At 35.1% G+C, this 22,470-nt stretch overlaps 1 protein-coding gene across 8 annotated transcripts in view; it reads right to left on the reverse strand.

The window, feature by feature from the left end:
• NEK7 (NIMA related kinase 7) overlaps positions 1-22,470 on the reverse strand; it is a 154,348-nt gene that overhangs the window by 31,306 nt on the left and 100,572 nt on the right. For all 8 annotated transcript variants that reach the window (XM_040463516.1, XM_040463517.1, XM_040463519.1 and 5 more), the window contains 2 exons: positions 8,878-8,986; positions 7,620-7,727 (listed from right to left, as the gene is read on the reverse strand). In XM_040463516.1, the coding sequence (XP_040319450.1) occupies positions 7,620-7,727; positions 8,878-8,986 (217 nt within the window). The remainder of the gene's footprint in view (positions 1-7,619; positions 7,728-8,877; positions 8,987-22,470) is intronic.

The raw sequence follows: 22,470 nt of genomic DNA on the forward strand, positions 1-22,470 counted from the left end.
GAAAGAGTTTAAACCACTAAATTTGTGGTAATTTGTTAGGGCAGAAATAGAAAACAAATACAAATGTGTTAATGATCCATGCATTGCATGGGAGACTGGAACATTCAATGTGCTGAGAACCGACTACACACCAAGAACTACACTAGGTACTGGGGGGCTAAGGAGCAAAGTATATGGTTTGAAAATTGTTCGACCCCTTAAAACTCACTGGGTTATTTTGGGATGGTATGAGGTATGTTTTCTAAGTTTTTTTAGGGAAGGCAGGGGAAGTAGGAAAAGCCAATACCTTAAGAAGACTGAAAGAATAAAATATGGTCTTTCGTAATTTAAATGAAATCTGGTTTGTTCACTAATTGATATGACTGTAATTTAGGTAATCACAACTACCTTAATGTTGAATTAGAGTAGTACAAAAGAAATTAGTTCATGTGCTATATGGCACTTAATCCAAGTTGGTATTTGAAGCTTGGCAAGTAATAATTTTTATTATAAATTTTTTATTTTGACCAAAATAAGGTCTCTATCACAAACACATCCATCAGGGATAACTACAGATTAACTGATCAAGAGAAAAGTCAAGAGGGGTCAATCCTACGGTGAGCTTCATGAATTATTCCGAATTTAAAAATAATTTCTCTGAAAAAAAATCATAATCATTATAGTAATCTCTCTGCTCTTAGAGTGACAAAAATTCCCTATATATGGCTACTTCTCTATTCACCATTCCCATTGAGAGTCAATTATGCTTTAGTTGCAGTAGCAACAAATATATCACACACACCACACACACACACAAACAAGTAGAGAAAGGCTACAAAACAAACCACAGACAAAATAAACCAGATAATTTTTGCTTTATCTCACGGCCCTGGACAATGCTCACATTTATTATGTATTATTTCTGGTTCTCCTCTTCCTGACCACACGGGAGAATTATGCTACCCAATTCCCTTGAGATAGGTAAGGCCACGAGACTTGTTTTGGGCAATAAAACAAGATTGGTTGTAATTTGTGTTACAATGAAGCAGAAGAATTTAATTAAGAGCCAGTACGTGATTGTCCATGTTCCCTTACCCTCACGAGCTGACAAAAAGCTATGTTGATAGGAAGATAACATGAGATTGAAGCTGCCTGAAATGACAAGTCACTACATGGAGGAGGGCAGCTGCCCGAGAGGGCCACACAAGGCCCACAGTGGGTGATGAGACATCATATGCTTTAGCGCCAAGCCAGCTGAGATTTTGGTGTTACTCCTTACTGCAACATAATCTAACCCACATGTACTGATACATTCAATTAAATTCATCCTTTGATGGGCAGCCAGTCTCTAAGCCCATTCATCATTTAATCAATATTTAATATCTATTATGTGCAATGCCGTATTCTAGGTGTTTGGAATACATCAGGAAACCAAAAACACATAGAACCCTTTCTTAATAAAGATTAAATTTTAGCTGTAGGACAGAGACAAAAAGGACGAAGCATAACAAATAAGTTATATGTCATATTAGATGGGGTGGCTGGGTGGCTCAGTTGGTTAAGCAACTGACTCATGGTTTCAGCTTAGGTCATGATCTCAAGGTTCTTGAGTTTGAGCCCCACATTGGGCTCTGCACTGGCAGCATGGAGCCTGCTTGGGATTCTCTCCCCCGCCCCCTCCCCTTCTCTGCACCTCCCCTGCTTGCTTGCTCTCTCTCAAAATAAATAAACATTTAAAAAATTTTATAGGGGCTCCTGGGTGGCTCAGTTGGTCAAGCATCTGACTTCGGCTCAGGTCATGATCTCACAGTTGGTGGGTTCGAGCCTCAGAGCCTGGAGCCTGCTTCGGATTCTGTGTCTCCCTCTTTCTCTGCCCCTCCCCCTCCCCTGCTCACACTCTGTCTCTTTCTCTTTCTCTCTCAAAAATAAGTTAAAACGTTAATGTTTTTAAATTTATATAAAAAAATTACATAGCATATTACAAAATAAGAAGTCCTAATGAGAAAAGACAAATTATATAAAGTAAGGATCAGGAATTCTAGGGTGGTATAGGAGTAGAAGTCAGGTTCAGTATTAGAGGACCTCAATTTCTTAATTTATAACAGCCATTCTACCTACTTCTAGAATACTGAGGAACAGAGGAGAAAATGTGCTTTAAAACTGCTTGTAAATTATCAGTGCTATACACATATTCGTTGTTACTGTTGTTGCTATTTAATAACAGGAGAGGATTCCTCTGGGTCATTATTATAGGAAATAAGGGTAGTATGGTATGATTTTACTAAAAATCATATATTTGGAATACATAAAAATTATTCTGTGTATTCTGCTATGTTTTTCAATATTTAAAGGTAAAGATACTTGATCCCTTAGCAAGCTACCTCTGAGTCAGAACATTTGCTGAAAAGAGGCTTTAGAGTAAGTTAAGAAGTAAGTGTACCAAAAGTATATTCTGTGTTTTGTGACGTGAGAAAAACTACACCTTGATTGGCATGTTCCTATTTCACAGACTTTGGCACAACTGTAGTTTTCAGTTTAGAAGAGCCACTTCCTTAGAAATACGAGCCAAAGTTGCTGGTAGACAGAATGGTTATGAACACAGACTTCAATATCCTAGAGCTCTATTTCCTGTTTATTTCTGAATCTTGGAGCATCAAGAGCAGTGACATCCAGGAGAGAGAGCAAATTCTGCTTTCATATGTGGGTTCCTATGCAATGTACAGAGCAGACTAAGGCAATTGCAGATGGAAATAAACAACAACAAATAAGAAAACACTAATAGAGTAGGAGAAAATGCCACCAGGTACCGATATGGTGAAAAAAATAAACTGTTGGGAGAGTAAGCCCACAGTTAGGAAGCCATAGGCCACTCACTATCTTCTAGCTATACAGTCCACTTATCTCTCTGTGCTTCCATTTCTTTGATTCTGGAATGGGAATAATCCATATCTATAGCTCACATATATGTGTAAGGATCTTAGGGAATGGAATGATTTGCAAATTGTACAGAGATACCATGCATGTTATTACCCACCTCCAGAAACACAGCGAACACTGTAAATGACTAATTCAGGAGAATATCTAAGAGTAGGTAGAAAAATCGGAATCTGTCTTTAAGTAAATGGAACAGCATAAAAGCACTGTAAACACAGACCAGTGTTTTCCAAATTGCAGGTCATTACTAATTAATAAGTTGTAAAACCAATTTAGTAGGTTGCAGCTAGCATTATTTTCAATAAAATAAAACAGGACAATATCAGAATGCATTATAGTTGTAATGTAAAACACTGTCACATGAAACTTTTGCTTCAATTATATATGGTAATGTTCCTATGGGGTCACAATGTTGCTGGGGTCATTGTAAAGAAATTCTAAAGCCATTTATCTAGACTGTCAAGAAGCTTGATTCAAGGGAGAGAGATTTGTCCTCATTTAAATTTTAAGATGTAGACATATATATATAACAGATTTTCTAACACCTGTAACATTTATAAGGTTGATAATATGAAAAAAAAAAAAACCCGTCAAGATTCACAGGGATATATATAATCCTACAATTAGTCTCCCTAGCAACACCCTCTGTCCAAATCAATACAGAAGCACTAAATGAAGATCTGACTTCCCATAAATTCATGTACAATAACAAAAGGAGGAAGGGGACAAAAACAAAAGAATTGTCTAGATCACAGATTATAGGCAGTGACACACTTCCTGTTCTATGGGCTGATGAGCTCATGTGTATCTCATGGTATCTCTGCTCAGTTTTGGGCAGCACATCCTAAGAGGCACTCAGAGACAAAGGAAGGCAACCACCAGGACAAAGAAGAACCTGAAAACAGCAGACAATACTGGCCAAGATTATCCTGAAGACGACGAAACAAGTTCATGGTTACAGTCTTCAGGGCCCCTCATGTTACTCCCCTACTACAAAATTCCAAAAGTTTGCCACTGCACCAGGAAGGAGATGTGAACTCTTCTCACATCTGGCCAAGACCCCTCCTTCACCCTCCGCCAGCAAACTTTCTCCAGATTGATCTTAGAGAGTATCCTGCCTTTGTCCCTTTGCGTAAACTGTTCTTCAGTCAGCCTGAGACCTTCTTCCCCAGGTCCCAGGTAGCTGGTTCTTCTGCATTGTGATCTCAGTTCAAACACTGCCCTCACTGAGGCTTTGTCTGACCATGTCCCTTCTAAAATAATTCCCCTCCTAGTCATGCCCTGTCACATGGCTAACAAAAAAACAAAGACGTAAAATGATTATCTATTCCCTCTCACCACAAGATATGAGCTATGAAGATGACTTTGTCTTGTTTAGGCTTGTTCCTGGCCCCTAGAATAGAACATGCATAAAGAAGGTACTAAAACTGTCTTTTAAATGAATCAATTCAGGTATTTTAACAGAATAATAAACTGTGCTGTGCGTGAATTCCTTCTCTCTCCCTCTTCTTTCTCTACATCTTCATCACCACCACCACTGTGTTAACATAAGCAACTTAATGGCACATTACAGTGAATGAAAACACCTTTATGTTCACTGCATTATTAGGTTAGGGATTGGGTAGAGATTAAGGCACAGCATAGAATAGTTATTACCTACATTTCCAGTTTTATAAATTTAGAAACTGAGCCTTAGAAAGTTAATAGAAGGTTTGATCAAGGTCCTGCAGAACAATGGACATGTCAGTTCAGATGTCCTCTATTCTTTCCAAAACACCATGCTATTTCTCACATTCAGAACAAAGCAAGAGGAAAAACAAGGCTGGCATATAATGAGGTAGGGATGTGTAGTCAATGATAAGAATGGAAAGTTATAGAGGACACCAAACACTAAAGTACCCTGACTACTAAGCTAAGGACTTTGCATGATATTCTTTAGGCAACTGGGAACCATCAAGGATTTGGGGGACAGTGACAAAATCAGATAATCTCTTTTAGGAAGATAACTCTGCCGAGAATACACAGTTATTTTTCATTTTTTATTTTTTAATATTAGAAATAAGGAAGAATATTTTCCTAGTTTAAACATGAAGTCACTATGGATTAAGGAAGAGGGAATAGAAAAGAGATATTTGATTCAATGTATGTGGTGGGAGCAGTGAGGGAGTAGAAGAAAAAGTGAAAGTTTCTGAGAATTGTTTTCAATTTTGAGGATTTGAATATGGTTTGTACATCCAGCAACATGGTATTTTGTACTTGTAATTTTTAAGCCTGATCCAAGAAATTATCTATGTATATTATCCAATATTCTATGTTGACATACTTTTGATTAAAAAAAAAAAAAGAGTACTGAATACGGATTCAAAATGTGACTACCTATATAACTTTATCTGCCACAGAAAATGTGAGAGGGGAGCCTGGGTGGCTCAGCTGGTAAAGTGACTTGGGCTCAGGTCATGATCTAGCAGTTCGTGGGTTCGAGCCCCACATCGGGCTCACTGCTGTCAGCACCGAGCTTGCTTGAGATCCTCTGTCCCTCTCTCTCTCTGCCCCTCCCCTGCTCATTCTCTTTTTCTGTCTCTCTCTCACAAAAATAAACATTAAAAAAATATTTTTTAAAAAAGTATTTTTTTCTCAATATGAGAAAAAATGCTTGTGAAAGAAATTCTTTTTCTTCTAATTCATTCATCAAAGAAATGATCTCATTGTTACCTCCTCACTGGCTGTACTACAGGCTGTGTCTTAGAATGTTATGTAATTATGTGCATCCCCATGTATTTTACACATACACACATATATGCCTGCATTTTTACATAAAACTACACGACCTTAAGTAAACTGATTTAGATAAAACCTGGTAATACTTTCTTAATGAATTTAGTCTCCATATCAAATAATCTGGACTAGCACATCGCCTACGCTTGAAGATGCATTTTGTAAGCCCTGTTGGGAACTTTTGTATGAGGCAGTGGCAGGCAAGCTAAAGAAGACCATTTCCAAAACTGGTAAGATTGGAGTTTCATATACTGGCTCCAAAGGGTCAGGTGACTACAGCATGCTCAGAGTGACAGTCTGCAAAGCTGCATTTAAAAAAGAAATGCATGCACGAGCATGGGTATGTACAGGGGTGTGTGTGTGTGTGCGCGCGCGCGCACGTAGCATTTCTAAGTAAACAAATGACAGAATGCTCTTAAGACATTTGTTACTCAGGTGAGTAACAAAGTGAAAACATGTTTGTTATTTTTACTAGTGAGAAAGGACATTGACATGGAATGATGTTTTCTTCACAGAAATCTATTATTTGCATTGTAATTGTTGTAACTTCCAAATAAAACTTTATCAAAGTCCTATTCAGATTTATGTATTTCTTATAGAATCTCATATCAAATTTTCTTATCAGGAAAACCTGTAATCCTCTATAAAAATAAAAGTAAAGTGAAAGGGAACAAAACAGTATTACTCAATATCAGTTGAAACTTTATTTTCTTAAAGTACTTGACAAAACTAAAACTCTGGGAAAAGGATAAAGTATTATCTTTCTACCACTCTTTATAGCTTAGAATCCAACATTCTGTCATTCAGCAACTAGTGACTGGGTGCCTACTTATGTGCCAGGTACTGGTCTAGACATAAAAATTTAAAATAACAAGTTCAAGTTCACACAGAATCTTGCTAACAAAGACAGAAAAACTTTAAAAGGTCTAGTCAACTAATTCAGATGCTTGTTTCAATACTGTGCTTAGTGTAACTCACCTATTCTTCATCAGGCCGTTTTAAAGTTTTTATTTCATATTTACACACAATTTTATACAAAAATTTAATGGTTTTCGTTGAAATTATGACACCAGAGATGGGGTACAATTAAATTAAAGTCATCTTATTTTTATCTTAATTCTTATTTTAGTCTGGTTGTTACTACGTTATCTAAGTCTTATATTAACAAGGACAAAATGTAATTTGAAGAGTTTTAAGAGAAGCTCTGTCACTCTCTTTAGGTTATTTGGTTTAAGAATTATTTCTTAGAAATTATTTCTTCCTAGTAATTTCTATTGTTTCTAAAGTAGACAACTGTCTTTCCATTGCTACTACAATGTTGTAATAGCTACATTCATTCTATTTTAGATATAAAGGACAATGCCATATTATTAACTCTAGAATGAATAAACAGCAGATATCTTTTACTATATTATTTAGGGGAATATTTTCCTTGTTAGTAATAGATCATGTTTAGGTTTCCTCTCTGCAGTAATCACAACTATGTGTGTTATTTTAATAACTAAACATTTACAAATTATGGTATTTTGACAGTCAGGTGAAGTCCTCTTCCAAGATATGGTTAAATCATATTATTTCAATATTGTTAAATGGAGAATAAAACAAATGCTCTATGGCAATTGTTAAAACCAGGTTTGTTTATTAGCATTTTCTTTTACCAAGTGTCTACCTGGAGTCAAATCAATAGAAGTACCCAACTGTCATGTGAATGAGCACATTATACCTGATAGAGAGCTGTAGGGATCTACTGAGGATCCGATGATTTTAAAAATAGTTTTATTTAGAACGTAAGAGCTGGCATATAAATAGTATGTCCCTTATGTTGTTTTTAACCACACACACACACAGACACACACACACACACACACACACACACACACACACACAGACACACACACAATAACTGAATGAAATTACACTGTGTCTCTTACCTAAAGAATGTGCAGCTGTGGTTTTAGAGCTGAAAAACCGACCAAGCCCAAGATCTCCAAGTTTGACCACTCCAGTGGCTGTAATGAACACATTAGCTGGTTTTATATCTGTGAAGAGATGAAGGAATCAGGTGAAAGATGATATAAGCTTAGGTATTTTCAGGAGATTAAAACACTTTTCATAGAATTTAAAATCTACCTTAAAAACGAAAGTCAGTTTGAATTTTGATCCAATTACTTTATTTTCAATAATTTTGATATATCCTAATATTTCTGATATATCCTATTATTTCTGAGTTCTCTGATAGAGAAATAATCATCAATGCAGCACCATGAAGATTGCTAGTAATTTTCATTTAAAATGCATTTTCTTGGGACGCCTGGTTGGCTCAGTCGGTTAAGCATCCGACTTCGGCTCGGGTCATGATCTCATGGTCCGTGAGTTCAAGTTCCGCGTCAGGCTCTCTGCTGACAGCTCTAAGCCTGGAGCCTGCTTCAGATGCTGTGTCTCTCCCTCTCTGCCCCTCCCCAGCTTGCACTCTGCCACTGTTTCTCTCAAAAATAAATAAATGTTAAAGAAAAATTAAATTAAGAAATAATAAAATGCATTTTGTTTTCCATTTTCAAATCAACTTTTGTGAAATTCAAAGCACAAAATAAATTTATTTCCATTTTATATCAATGTTAAATATCTTACTAAACATTACTTTGTTGATACATTTACATAAAATATAAAATTATAACTCTAATCTGAACATAACTAGATGACCTTAGAAGTCATAATTGCTTAAATAAACTACATTGAAATTTCTCATACCCCAAATCAGAGATACAATCCCTAAGTGTTGTAATCTTTACATGTTCTGTCCAACCATTAGACTGACAATCAAGAATACATTAAGAGCTAATGCTGAAAATTAAAAAATGAAGTTGGCCATAATATATACATTGTTCATCTGATAAGGGAATCTTCCTTATGCGTATTCTGCTTTCCTACATCTTTTTTTTTTTTTTTAATTTACCAACATCATCAGTAAGATGCTCAGAAGAGGCAGGCAGAAAAATAACTAATTCTCATTCTTATTTAAAACCAAGATAGGGCTTTAGAGGTTTTTCATTCTAGTAAATAATAATTTGGAAAAAAATCAGCCAAGAAAGCATGATGCTATGCCCATGATTGGAAGGCATTTATTCTTAAATTGCCTAATAACCTGCATCATTTAAACAACATTAAAAGCTATTCGTGATTTTACCCTACCTCTATGCATGACGCGTCGAGAATGCATATGTTCCAATGCACTGCAGAGTTGAACAAAGTACTTCCAAACAGTCCTTTCAGGAATTAGCCTCTTTTGTTTCTTAAAATGCTTTTTAAAAAATTAAAAATAAGAATTAGAGGAATTAAAATATCTTAAGACCAGATCCTGACACACCAAATGCCTTGTCAGAAAAACACCTACTTTTATCTACCTATTACCAACTAAAAAGCATATGACTTCCCACAGTGAGATGATTCCGAGAATTTTACCTGACATATTAGCTTAAATTTCTCACTATTATATCTAAAGTTAGCACAGGCCATATAATGCTACATCTTTATGATGTCCAATATTTCAAAAAATTAACATCTATATAAAATAATTTCCTAGCCTAAGAGGACGATGTCAAATTTCATTTTAAGAAAACCCAGAACAGTCTAGAAACCTGAAGGTAATTATGTTCATTAAAAGACAATTCTTCTCCTGACATTAAGTTTGACTATAGAATTCCTTTTAAATATTGAACCACCTTGGTGATTTGAAATATCAGTTAATTTATTAAAAATTAAATAAAAGAGATTTATATAAAAAGTTTTCATGAATATTTCATGACTATTGCACATTACAAGTCAAACCTGTACTTTGAATGAATGAAACTAAACTTCATGGAAGAAAAACATCATAGGAAGGTCAGGGCAAAAATGGAGCACCAACAGACTAGTTGGGAAAGAATGGGCCATCACGCATAAGAGGGCAATAGCCAAAATAACTGCGAAATCAGAGGTAGATTATTTATGCCCATTTTTTATATTACACTTGCTAGAAGAATGTACTAATAACATACTCATTTAAAAACAAAGTTCTTCATTTCCTAAGATTCACCAAGATTCATTATATAAAAATTATATTTCGAAAACAAAAATGCAACTGGCTTCCTACTTAACAATATTTATAAATGACCAACATGAATACTACATTTAAACAAGTTTTCTTGGAATTTTCTGATAATTTTAATATAGGTTTTAACAGATATCAGTATTTAAATGTGTACTGTAGTGCATTTTATCTGAAAACATTTTTGGAAGTTCAACTGATTTGTTATTGAATATATCATTCAGATTAACTCTAAAACAAGTATCTTTGTCAATTTTTACCCTTGTGACCAGTTGAGGGCAGGCTGGAAGGAAAAACAATACAGGGAGATCTGCTCATATCCCTACTTCATACTTAGCAAAAGATTATTATCTACTGTCTCATATGCACTCAATATGTCAAAGGATAAATCTTTAAGGAAAAGCTAATAACTTTAGGTTAATGTTTATTATAACACATGCTAAGGAAATGAACTTAGTAATTTCAATGGCTATTAACATCAGTAGCAAAAAGCCAATAACAATTAGATGACCAGGTAATTGAAAAGCAAATCAGGGTATTACTAAAATGTTGAAAACCTCCCATATCATGTCTCAATATTAAGTATTTTTAATTAAAGACTGTGTCAACATCACTTTTCATTCTAAGGGGGCAATGCTGCAAAATCAGTTCAATACATATAATTTTCTTTCAGATTTGGAATGAGTCCAAATAAAGCTTGTCTATGTGCTCTCCCTGATGCTGGATTAGCATATCAGAAGACTGTTTGATGTCAACAGGAAGATGGGGACCAGGTTTCTTTTCAGTCAAAAATAAATATACTGCATCATGTAAGTATCAGACCATGCAAGAAAAAATTTATGCTTTAAGATAGATTCTGAAATCATCATAACTGTTAACTTGGCAGCTTACTTTTAAAGTCTCATTATTTAAAAAATGAATCAAATATATAGGAAAATCAGAATGAAAATACTGCCCTCAAAATGTACACTAGGTAAGATGTTATCAGACCAAGATGGTCTGATCATTTTCATGTTTTTATATTCTTTGAGACTGTCTCTTTGAACAACAAATTAAAGATGAAAACAATAAATTGACATCAATATAATGCTGCCTAGACCGAATGGTCTGGCAAAACATAAGTATCCAAAGTAGAAACAGGTTTCTGAAGAATAATTTTATGAATTTGACTTGATCATAAAATAAATCAAAGGCAGTTTCATTATGTCATTGGGATTTCACAATATGTTTTATGTGCCTGTTTAACCATATGCAGTTTTCCACCATTCCTTAAGTGTAGGGGTTTTTGGTGTTTTCTTTCTTTTTTTTTGAGAAAACCAATACTTATGATAAGAAAAGCCTGTCTGTTCTGATGGTGGCACTGTTGGCTATCTCTTATAAAAAAGGTGAACAGAAAAAATGCAATGAAAATTTGAATTTTTTTTACTACTGGTAAAATGTATATTAGCCCTACAGAGCAGAAACTTACATAATGCCAAAGTATTTAAAAAAAAAAAAAACAAGAGAACAATCTCCTCTTGAAACTTACTCTAATATATACATATCATTTAAAAGTTAATTATTTAGTCAAATAGCATTACTGTTCAAAATCCTCCTTTTCTTTAAAAAAGACAGCCCTATACAAATATTTAGCTCTAGATTAGAAAAAAAATCTAATGCCAACATACAGAAATTAAAAATGCACGTCAATTTGCCACATGGTAAGTTTTTAATAAAGCAAGAAATAATGCAACCAATAGTGCAAGGTTACTTATCAATAAACATTTATGTAAAAAGGCAGACTATACAACATGGCACTCTACTACATTTATATTATGAAATGGAATTGCAACATTTTTTAATCTGAAAATAACATACCTAAAAATTTATGAAGAGGCAGAAATTGGCACTCAGGTATACCTGATCACTTGGAATTAATTTTTACTTAGTCTTTTTTTTTTTTTTTAAGTAAGCTAGTCTTTTCACTATGCAATGCTTCAAATACTTGTGATTTTAAAAATCTGTCTACTATCTCCATCAACATCATTCAAGTAAACACTGAACATCATTCAAATTAAGGAAACGTGTACCAAAATAGCCAATGTACATATAAAACATCAGATTATATTCTCACTTAGGTGTAAAAAGATTACCAGCATTTCTCTTAGGTGAAATTCAGCATTTCCGGTAAAACATATTCACACTGCCACTTAAATGATATATATATATATAAAAGAGGACAGTTAAGACAAGCTGCTTCTATTCAAAGATGTTGACAAAACAGTCACACCTTTTTTTTTTTTTTTTAATTATCCAAAATCCTCCTACAAATTAAATGCCCCAAACCAAATCCAATTATATAGTGGACATTGAATATTTAAGGATCATTTTCTTGGACTCAATGGGATCACTTGGTTCCTGTACTCTAGACACTCTCACTCCAAATGGAACATATACTTTACTTATTTCTAAATTTTGCAATCCTAGCATTCCTCCTCTAGAAATCTTGGGAAAAGCTTAAATGATAAGAACAACAATAAATTCAAGCATAAAGAAAAAAAACCCAGAAAATTATGTTCTTGTTTTTTTTAAAAAAAATCAATATCCATGGCATATCATATTTAAGTCCACAGTTTCGTATGTTATTCATTAAAGAAGAAAGTTTCAGACAATACATCTAGAACCACCGGGCTGACTTCAGACATGGGCGACCTGTGCAGTCATGCAGGGCAGTATATTTAGTTTAATGCTCTGTTGCTGCCATCTTGAAATTCTTAATTTTGTTATAAGGATAAGGGACCCACAATCACGTAGCTGGTCCTGGGAACCTTACACCCAGCATCCTTTACAAATGTATGCTGTAGTTAAAAACAAAAAGCAGCAAATGTGATCCTGGCATGCAAGGCATTCTTGCAGAACACCAGGAGAAATGATAATTAAATAATGAGAAAGAATGAATAAGAGAACTACGTTTGACTAGTACCAGCTCCATCTCTTCCAAGTATCGAACAAGAGGAAGTAAATAATTTATGTTAAATACAAGGACAGACGTACCTCCTCCTTAGGAGTGTTGTCAGATGTTTAATGTACCACTAACATAATCCATTATGTTACCACCTTTTATATAGACCTGATTCTGAGCCTTGACGGCAACTGGCTGTATTATCTTGAGCAAGCCATTTAACACTGCTAGGCCTCAGTTCCCAGAGAGTGTGGAGATGAGCTATATAGTCCCCACCACCTCTAAAAAAAAATATAATCTAGGGTTCCACAATCTCAGGTACAAATAAAACTTAAACAAATAAAGGCCTGCTTGACACATTTTCACACTTAAAAATAATATGTTACTGGTATGTCCTATCCTACAAATCTCCAATTAATAAAAATGAAGCAAATAATAATAGTAATAGTAATACCTCAGAGAGCCCCATAGGTCCAGTTAATACTATAAATGATCTTCACAGGAGATGACAGGTAGTTAGATATACTTGAAATAGGTCAAACATTTACCATCAGAAGGGATGTTATGTTCCCAAACATATCTCTGTAATTATAATGCATTTTTATAAGACTACATTTTTTGGTGGTTGTTTCAAAGAAATTCAATGCACAGAGACTAGGTGTTAGAAAAGACAGGGTGCTTCTGAAAGCGTAACTGATGCCTCTAAGTGTGATTTGTATTATATATTGTTTCTGCAGAACATCTATCTTCTGAAGGTATAAGGAGGTCTCAACAGACTAACCCGCACAAATACTTACTACCCACACTTTTGGGAATTATATAAATGTGTGGAATCATTACGTCTCAGTTAGAATGTGGTATGTAATACTAGTTTGTAACACGTGAATATTTTCACTCTTGGCATTCTGAATAAAACTCAACAATCTGAAGTCACTGTAGAAAGTGTGGAGTGGAATGGGCCTGGCAGCCACGAAACCACTGAAAACACTTATCACCGCCATCTCAGTTTACCTACTTTGATAAAATATTTCCCATGCAAGCTCCACTTGTCTTTTTCCTTTCCTGTAGTGTTGGAAAATCTACTAAGAGTATTTAGTTGTTGCTAGATTATAATTTAGTAGAATATCAACATAATCTATTCATTCCTCCAGATCAAAACTGTGTGGGTTATTAAGGAAGCTGAAATACATTTAATCTTAGGGTAGAAAATGTGAAACAGGTAAAGATTTCTTCTGAGCCTTGGGAAAAGAAAAACCTTAAACTATTTAGCAAACAAAAAAAATAAAATAAACTCTATAAAGTCATAATGTTCTTCTCCCAAAGAAGCTGCCTTCTGAACATTAGCACATTGATATCAAAGAAATTTAGGACATTAAAAAAATTAAAAAAAAAAACATATGAATGCATCGGAATTACTACAAGGAATGATCCCTACATTGCTGACACATGGATAATCGTTAAGAGAAGCTCCCATGTTACTAAAACTAATAGAGAAGATACCTGGAAATACTTAAGATGTTTTGTCTACTATAGATAGAAAGAGTGAGACAAAAAAGCAGAAAATTAATCTTTTGGAAGACACAAGGTCACAAAGATAAATGGAAACATTCACCTCTTGAATAAATTCTTTCTGGTTCTGTTTCACCAAGCAATGGTAAGATAGTTGAAAAGATATCTCAATATTCTTAGTGGACAAGGGAAACAGCAGAACAATGAGACAGTAAAAGTCTCCTCGTAGAAATCTCTACTTAATTGTCTATAGCTACCAATACAACTGCTTGTGATGTTACAGGATTTTTAAAAGGCAGCTTTAGATCGATATTACCTTAAAATGTAAAGAGCAAGGCGTCCTTTGAAAATTTTCTTCTCATTCTCCCAAGTAAATACAATTCAAAAGTTATATATCACCTTTTAGTTATGCTCACATAATTATATAATGGTCATTAGGATATACAATTTTCAGTTTACTAAAGTCCTTAAGTTCTCTTCTACTTCACTATCTAACTACTTAAGTATCAAAGAAACTCCAGGTGACATTTAGTCAGTAACATTGCTTCTATACAAATAATTCTGGGGGTACCTGGGTGGCAAGGCTGATTAAGCGTCCAACTTCAACTCAGGTCATGATCTCAAGGTTCAAGGATTCAAGCTCCGTGTCCAGCTCTGTGCTGACAGTTCGGAGCCTGGAGCCTGCTTTGGATTCTGTGTCTCCCTCTTTCTCTGCCCCTCCCCCGCTCATGCTGTCTCTGTCTCAAAAATAAATAAAACATTTAAAAAACTTAACAGAAACCCATGGGCAGAGGAAGGAAAAAAAAAAAAAAGAGGTTAGAGTGGGAGAGAGCCAAAGCATAAGAGACTCTTAAAAACTGAGAACAAACTGAGGGTTGATGGGGGGTGGGAGGGAGGGGAGGGTGGGTGATGGGTATTGAGGAGGGCACCTTTTGGGATGAGCACTGGGTGTTGTATGGAAACCAATTTGACAATAAACTTCATATATTGAAAAAAAAATTTTTAAATAAATAATTCTGTATAACACACCTATACATACATATCATATATAAACATAAATCTACATAGATATACACATAGTTTACATGCATTATGTGTAGGTAATTATGTATACACACACACACACACACACACACATACGTATATAATATTTAATTCTGCATGGATTTTTTTCAGATAGTATCACTGATTTTTAACCTTAAACTTCCAAATATCTGTAAGGTGATAAAACAGAGATGACAATCTTATACAATAGACTTAGAGGGAAACTGACTGTATTTGGAATCACTGGCACTTTTCATAGTTGTCTGGCCTGGGCTATACATTTTATGCCAGATGCTGAAATGGAAACTGTAGGTGTCCTGGTAAACTATAAATCTGAGTGATTAAAGATAGATGGTACTACTGGGAAAACTTTATTGCTTTAGGGACTCAAAGGTCAAAAGTGTAAGAGACATTTCAAAGTGATTTTATTTCCAGTATAGCTTCTAAATTTGGATAAGTACAAATAAAAATGTGTCTACAAATGTAAAAAAAACAACCACACCAAGAAGGTAAATAAGATTTATAAGTTCTAAGATTTGGAGATAATAATTATTTCTAAAACACTGTTAATATTTTAGCGAATTTATCAAAGCCTGTAATATGCAGAATTCTAAGACATACTTCATCCCCCAAAATTCCCAAGTCCTGGTATGTAATTCCCTCCCTTGAATGCAAATTGGGTTGTGAATATGATGAACTGTCTTTCCTATATCATGTTATCTTATATGGCAGGAAAGATTTTGCTGATGTAATTAAGGTTCTAAATCAGCTGCTTTTGAGGTAATCAAAAAGGAGATTATCCTGGTGGATGGGCCAGCCTACTGGGTAAGCCCTTCAAAAAAGTCAGAGATTCAAAGCCAGAGAGACTCTACTGCTGGTCTGAGGGAACAAACTGCCAAGCTATGGAAAGGGCCATGTAACAAGGCACAGCAGGACACCTCTAGGACCCAAGGATGGCCCCCAGTTGATAACCACAAAAACATAATGACTTTAGTCATATAACTGCAAGGAACTGAATTCTTCCAACAACCAGTGAATAAGGAAGAGAACCCTTAACCTCAAATGAGATCATAGCCCCAGCTGGTACCTTGATTTCAGTCTTCTAAGATGTTGAGCAGAGAACTCACTAACTGGTGTGTGATTCACAGAAACTGTGAGGTTATAAGGTTGTGTTGTTTTAAGTTGCTATCTTTGTGATAATTAGCAATAAAAGAATAATATAAAGCAAGTTTCTAAACAGTTAAAATCAACATATAAAATTAACTTTATGTCTGTATTAAGGAAAAGAGTCTTAAGGCTTCTACCTAATTTAAAGGGAATGCCATATAAGTACTATCAATGCAAAAGACACAAAGTTGCATAACCAAGAAGACAGCATTTATGTAAATAAATTAGGAATAAGAAAAGATAGCCTAGATCAGGAATGAGACAAAGATGCCCACTCTCACCATTCCTATTCAACATCATAGAAGTCCTTGCCAGAACAATCAGGCAAGAAAAAAAATAAATAAATAAAAGGTATAATAATTGGAAAGGAAGAAGTAAAACTGTTATCTCTTTGCAGATGACACGATTTTAGATACAGAAAATCCTAAACACTCAACCCCAAAAAATAGTTAGTTCTAATCAAATAATTCAGTACAGTTACAGGTAACAAAATTAATGTACAAAAATCAGTGGTGTTTCTATATATTAAACTTACCTGAAAAAGAAATAAAGGAAGTGATACTATTTACAAATGCATCAAAACCAATAAAAGAGTTAGGAATAAACTCAACCAAGGAGGTGAAACTTAACCAAGGAATCTTCTAATCTGAAAACTATAAGACATTGATGAAAGAAATCAAAATCAAAAAAGACTCCAATCAATGGAAAAGTATCCTGTGTTCACGGCTGGAAGAATTTTAAATTGTTAAAATGTCAATACTACCAAAAGCCATCCAGAGATCAAGGCAATTCCTATTAGGATTCCAATGGCATTTTTTTACAATGTACAAAAACAAACAAACAAAAAACAGTTCTAAAACTTATACAGAACCACAAAAGACCCCAAAAAGCCAAAGCGAAAGCAATCCTAAGAAAGAAGAACAAAGTGTTAGGCATAACACTTCTTGATTTCAAGTTATACTACAAAGCTACAGTAATCAAAACAGTATGGTACTGGCATAAAAACAGATCAATGAAACCGAATCAAGAGCTCAGAAATAAACCCAAGCATGTATAGTCAAACTAACATTGACAAGGGAGCTAAGAACACTCAGTGGAGAAAAAACAGTCTCTTCAATAAATGGTGCTGGGAAGACTGGATATTCACATGTAAAAGAATGAAACTAGACCCCTAGCTTACACCACTCACAAAAATTATCTTGAAGTGAACTAAAGACTTAAATGTACAACCTGAAACCATGAAACTCCTAGAAGCAAACAGGAAAAAATCCCCTTAACATGGATCTTGGCAGTAATTTTTCAGAAAGGACACTGAAAGCATAAGCAACAACAACAACAAAATGAACAAATGTGACCAGGTGAAACTAAAATTGTCAGAAGAGACAACTGAGAAACTGAGAAGGCAACCTATGGAATGGGAAAAAAATATTTGCAAACCATATATCTGATAAGGGATTAATATCCAAAATATCGAAAAAATCAATACATCTCAATAACAAACAGCAATCATAATCATTGAATTAAAAAATGGGCAAAGATCAAAATAGACATTTTTCCAAAGAAGATACGTGAATGGCCAACAGGTATATGAAAAGATGCTCAACGACACTAGTCATTAGAGAAATGCAAATCAAAATCACAATGAGACATCACCTCATACCTGTTTGAATGGCCATCATCAAAAGACAAAAGATAGCATGCTGCCCTAGAGCCCTTGTATGGTGTTGGTGGGGCTGTAAACTGGTACAAACACTACAGAAAACAGCAGTATGGAGGATCCTTAAAAAATTACAAGCGGAACTGCCATATAATCCAGAAATTCCACTTCTGGGAATGTATCCATGGGAAATGAAGACACTAACTCAAAAATATATCTGCAGTGCTATGTTCACAGCAGCATTATTTACAATAATACCCAAGACATGGAAACCAAATAAGTGACCATCGATGGATGAACGAAAAAGAGATACATACACACACACTCACACTATACAAACACACACACACACACATACATACATACACACACACAATGGAATATTACTCAGCTATAAAAAACAAGAAAATCCTGCCATTTGCAACAACAGGATGAATGAACCCTGAGGGCATTACGCTAAGTAAAATAAGCAAGACAGAGAAAGGGAAATGCTGTATGATCTCACTTATATGTGGAATCTAAAACAGACACACACACACACACACACACACACACACACACACACACTCACTCTCTCTGTCTCTGTCTCTGTCTCTGTCTCTCTCTCTCTCTTTCATAAAGAAAGAGCTTTGTGGTTTCCAGAGACAGAGAGTGGGCACAGGGGAAACTGAAGGAAGGAGGTCAAAGGTACAAACTTCCAGTTACGACACAAGTAAGTACCAGGATGGAATGCACAACATAATGACTACAGGTAATACTGCTGACCGATATACAGAAAAGTTGTTGTGAGAGTAAATGTTAAGAATTCTCATTGTAAAGGAAAATTTTTTTTTCTTTCTATTGTATCTATTCGAGATGACAGATCTTAACTAAACTTAGTGTGGTAATCATTACATAGTACATGTAAATCAAACCATAATGCTGTGTACCTTACACTTACACAGTGATGTATGTTAATCATATCTCAATAAAACTGGGGGAAAAAAGAAGATATAGACTTCACTAATTATTTGGAATTGTATCAAACTCTTGGCACAAAATAGATCTCCATTTAAATTAGTAATCCATATTTTGCTAAAAAATAATTCCCAAGTAAATACTGACTTTTCTTTTTTAATCTTGACTTACTTCTTAGCCAGTGTGGCATGGTGTGAAAATCTTCCGGCAGATAACAGAGTTCTAAGTCCCCCCCCCCCACCCCACCAAGAGATTTATTACATTGGGTTATATTGTGTTTTATTGATATTTTAGCAAAATAAAGGTTTTTACAAATATAATGTTAAAGATATGCACTTATATTTTCTTCTACCTCAAACTGACTTTCTAAGAGGTAATTCTAAATATAAGAAATTATAAATAGTTCAATGAATAAACTATATGTTGCAAAAATGGGCTATAAAAACTTAAAACACATTTTAACAATATTTCTAGTGACAAGCTGCAATAAACACGGCTCTTGTTTATATCTTTCTGAGATTAGTCTCTCATCTTCTCTACACTAAGTCTCCATCACCAAATATGTTTCTTGACATTCAAAGAGTGAAATAAACAGTATTAATAAGGCATAGTGCAAAATGGAGCATCTCCTGGTCTGATAAAGAAAATATGCAGCATATAAATCACAACTCGATAAACTGAAATCTGAGAGCCTATTTTCCTTTAAAATTCTGATTACTGATGATAAAGAAATATATGATGAAAAAAATCCTAGATTTCCTTTTATCCTAAAACTCATCTGGGAAGTATTTCATCTGACCACAGCCTCAGGTATTCCTTTGTCACTAATTAGAGAAATACTGAGTATTTCAACTATAAATTGCTTAATTATATTTGTCAGCTTGCTCTAAACCAATTAATTATTTACTTGTAAAATTCTTTGATGCAATGCTATCCAGAGGTTCATTTCTGGAATACAGACCAGGAGCTATATTTCCTCTTCTACCCCAATTAAGCTGAAGACTTGAGACAGTGAAATATATTGTTGTGATGTACTGATTTACGGTATTACTCACTAGAAAGAAATGAATCATTTTCTTAAAATTCCAGTATCTACTGCTGTCCTTTGTAAAGCTTCAAGTCCTAGTTATGTTCTTTCGTAAAAGAAGTTCCTTATGATTTTTTTCCTAACGTAGTCTCTTCTATAAAGACAGCTTATAGCACAATTAAGTGTTTAGAAAAGAATTTCTGAATTTCTTAGGGGAAAAAAAACAAACAAAACCAAAACCCTTCCTGTATCACATCAGGACACCGTCTTCTCTCATGACAGCATACCACTCAATAGCTTAGCAAGTCCCCTTGAGACCGGAGTGCGAAGCAGCAAGAAACGGCTGTGATTGTTGTACAACCACCCAGGTTCACCTACTGGTCCCTGGAGCAGAGAAGTGTAACACAGGTAAGAGAATCAGGAGGAAGGAAAGAGAAAGAAAATAACCACCTTTCATGTATTCATTCATTCAACATATTTATTGAGTTGCTACTATTAGCCAGGCACCTCCCCGGAAACTGAAGTTGTCTACACCTTCTACAGCAGATACTTGCTGAGCACCTACTCTGTGCAGGGAGCTGTCCTAGACACTAGGGATATGTGAGGGCACAAAACAAAGATTCCTCCCTCTCAGAGCTTGTACTCTGGATCACCCAGGTCTAGTAAATCTTGACAAGCATCTTCACCCTCAATGGGAAACACAAGAAGGATTTAAAAACAGAGGTTTTTCTTTTCTTTCTTCCCTTCTCACTTGTCTTACAGACCGATGGAGAAACAGATTAGAGAAATGGTGCCGGGAGCTGGAAGATTAGTTAAAAAGTTGCTGCCCTACAGGTGACAGATGATGCTACTTTATACTACAGGGAGACAAATGGAAGTAGAGCAGGGTGGAAAATTTGAAAGACGTTTAAAAGAAAAAACTGAACTTGGTGAGGGACAGAAGTGTCAAAGAAGGAAAAAAAAAAAAGAAGTGTCAAAGAAGAGTCCTGGGCTCTAGCATGCACAACTGGGCAGACTGGTACTGAATATCAAGTTAGCATTGGAGGAGGAGGGTAGTCTGTGAGGACGATCGTGAATTTCTTTACAGACGTGTTGAGTTAATGTGAGTTCAGAACTGAAAGCTCCAGACTAAAGATAAAAAGTTAGAAATCAACGGTGTACAGAAAGTAACTGAATCCACAGGCATGAATGACATCAACTATGAGGAAAGTATAAAGCAAAAAGGAAAAAAAAAAAGTCAGGACTGAAACTTTTAAAACTCTATCATTAAAGGCCAAGAGATGAGAATGTGTCAGTTAAGAAGAATCAGAGTCTCCAGAGAGGCAGGAAGGAAACCAAGGCACTATGGGACTCAACAAGCCAGTGGAGGAGTATTTTAAGAAGAAGCATGGGAACAACAGAGCCAAGTGCAGCTGAGACATCAAGCAGAATGAGCACTGGTTGAAGTCCACTGGATTTAATGACAGAGGTCACTCAAGAGCCATTTCTTGTGGTGTTGGAAACAGGGTCAGGAGTGTCTGTCTGCAAAGGGAAAAAACAGAACCAGGACAGCATGGAGGGAAAGGCAGGTGGAGGTGGGGGTGTAAGACTCGAGTCAGTAGTGTTTTCTTTTCATCATCTTACTTAAAATAGCAACACCTCTCGCCTCTTTATTGTCCTTCTTTATCATAAAAAACATACATAAATGTAACCAGATATAAAAATATTCTACTCATGTGAAACTACTTGGTCAAACTTTCTGTTATGGACATTGGAATACCTTTCTAGTGTGGCCATTATGCTGAGACTATTCTAAAGATCTGTAGGTTTGACAATATAACTTTCAACCTTTAGAAGGTCTCCAGGATGATCTGGGAAATCTGACCCAGAATCCTTCCACCTTGGTGAGACAGACTAACGGTACCTACAGTAAAGAATAGGGTCATTAAAGGCTTATACAATGTCTATTAGACAGGAAGGAAGAATGATATCCCAATTCTCTAGAAAACTACCTCGGTTCTATCGAAGTACAATAAATTGCTCTATAAACTTATAACTTACTAGCAATCAGTTGGTATCTTTTATTTTTAAAAAAAGTTTCCTAAGTACTATTTTACATGATAGATACGTTCAAATTTTAGTCAGAGGCCCCAAGGATACTTGAAGAGGATAGTTATCGATTCTATAACTGTATGTTACTATTCATTACCAAACACAGAATCGATCTTACTACATTCCACTGGGTCAGCTGATAAAACAACTCTCTGAAAAAGTCAACTGAAGGCAAGATCCATTTAAGTAAGAGAGCTGAGTTCGTCATCACAGTAAATATAAAAACACACCAGGAAATTTTTCCTCCCTCAGGGGCCTAAGAAATCTGAATCTGCTAAAGACGCAGGTAACAGGGCTTCTTATGT

The sequence above is a fragment of the Herpailurus yagouaroundi genome, unplaced genomic scaffold (assembly GCF_014898765.1).
Source record: "Herpailurus yagouaroundi ecotype Mexico unplaced genomic scaffold, PumYag 403, whole genome shotgun sequence".
NCBI lineage: Eukaryota > Metazoa > Chordata > Mammalia > Carnivora > Felidae > Herpailurus > Herpailurus yagouaroundi.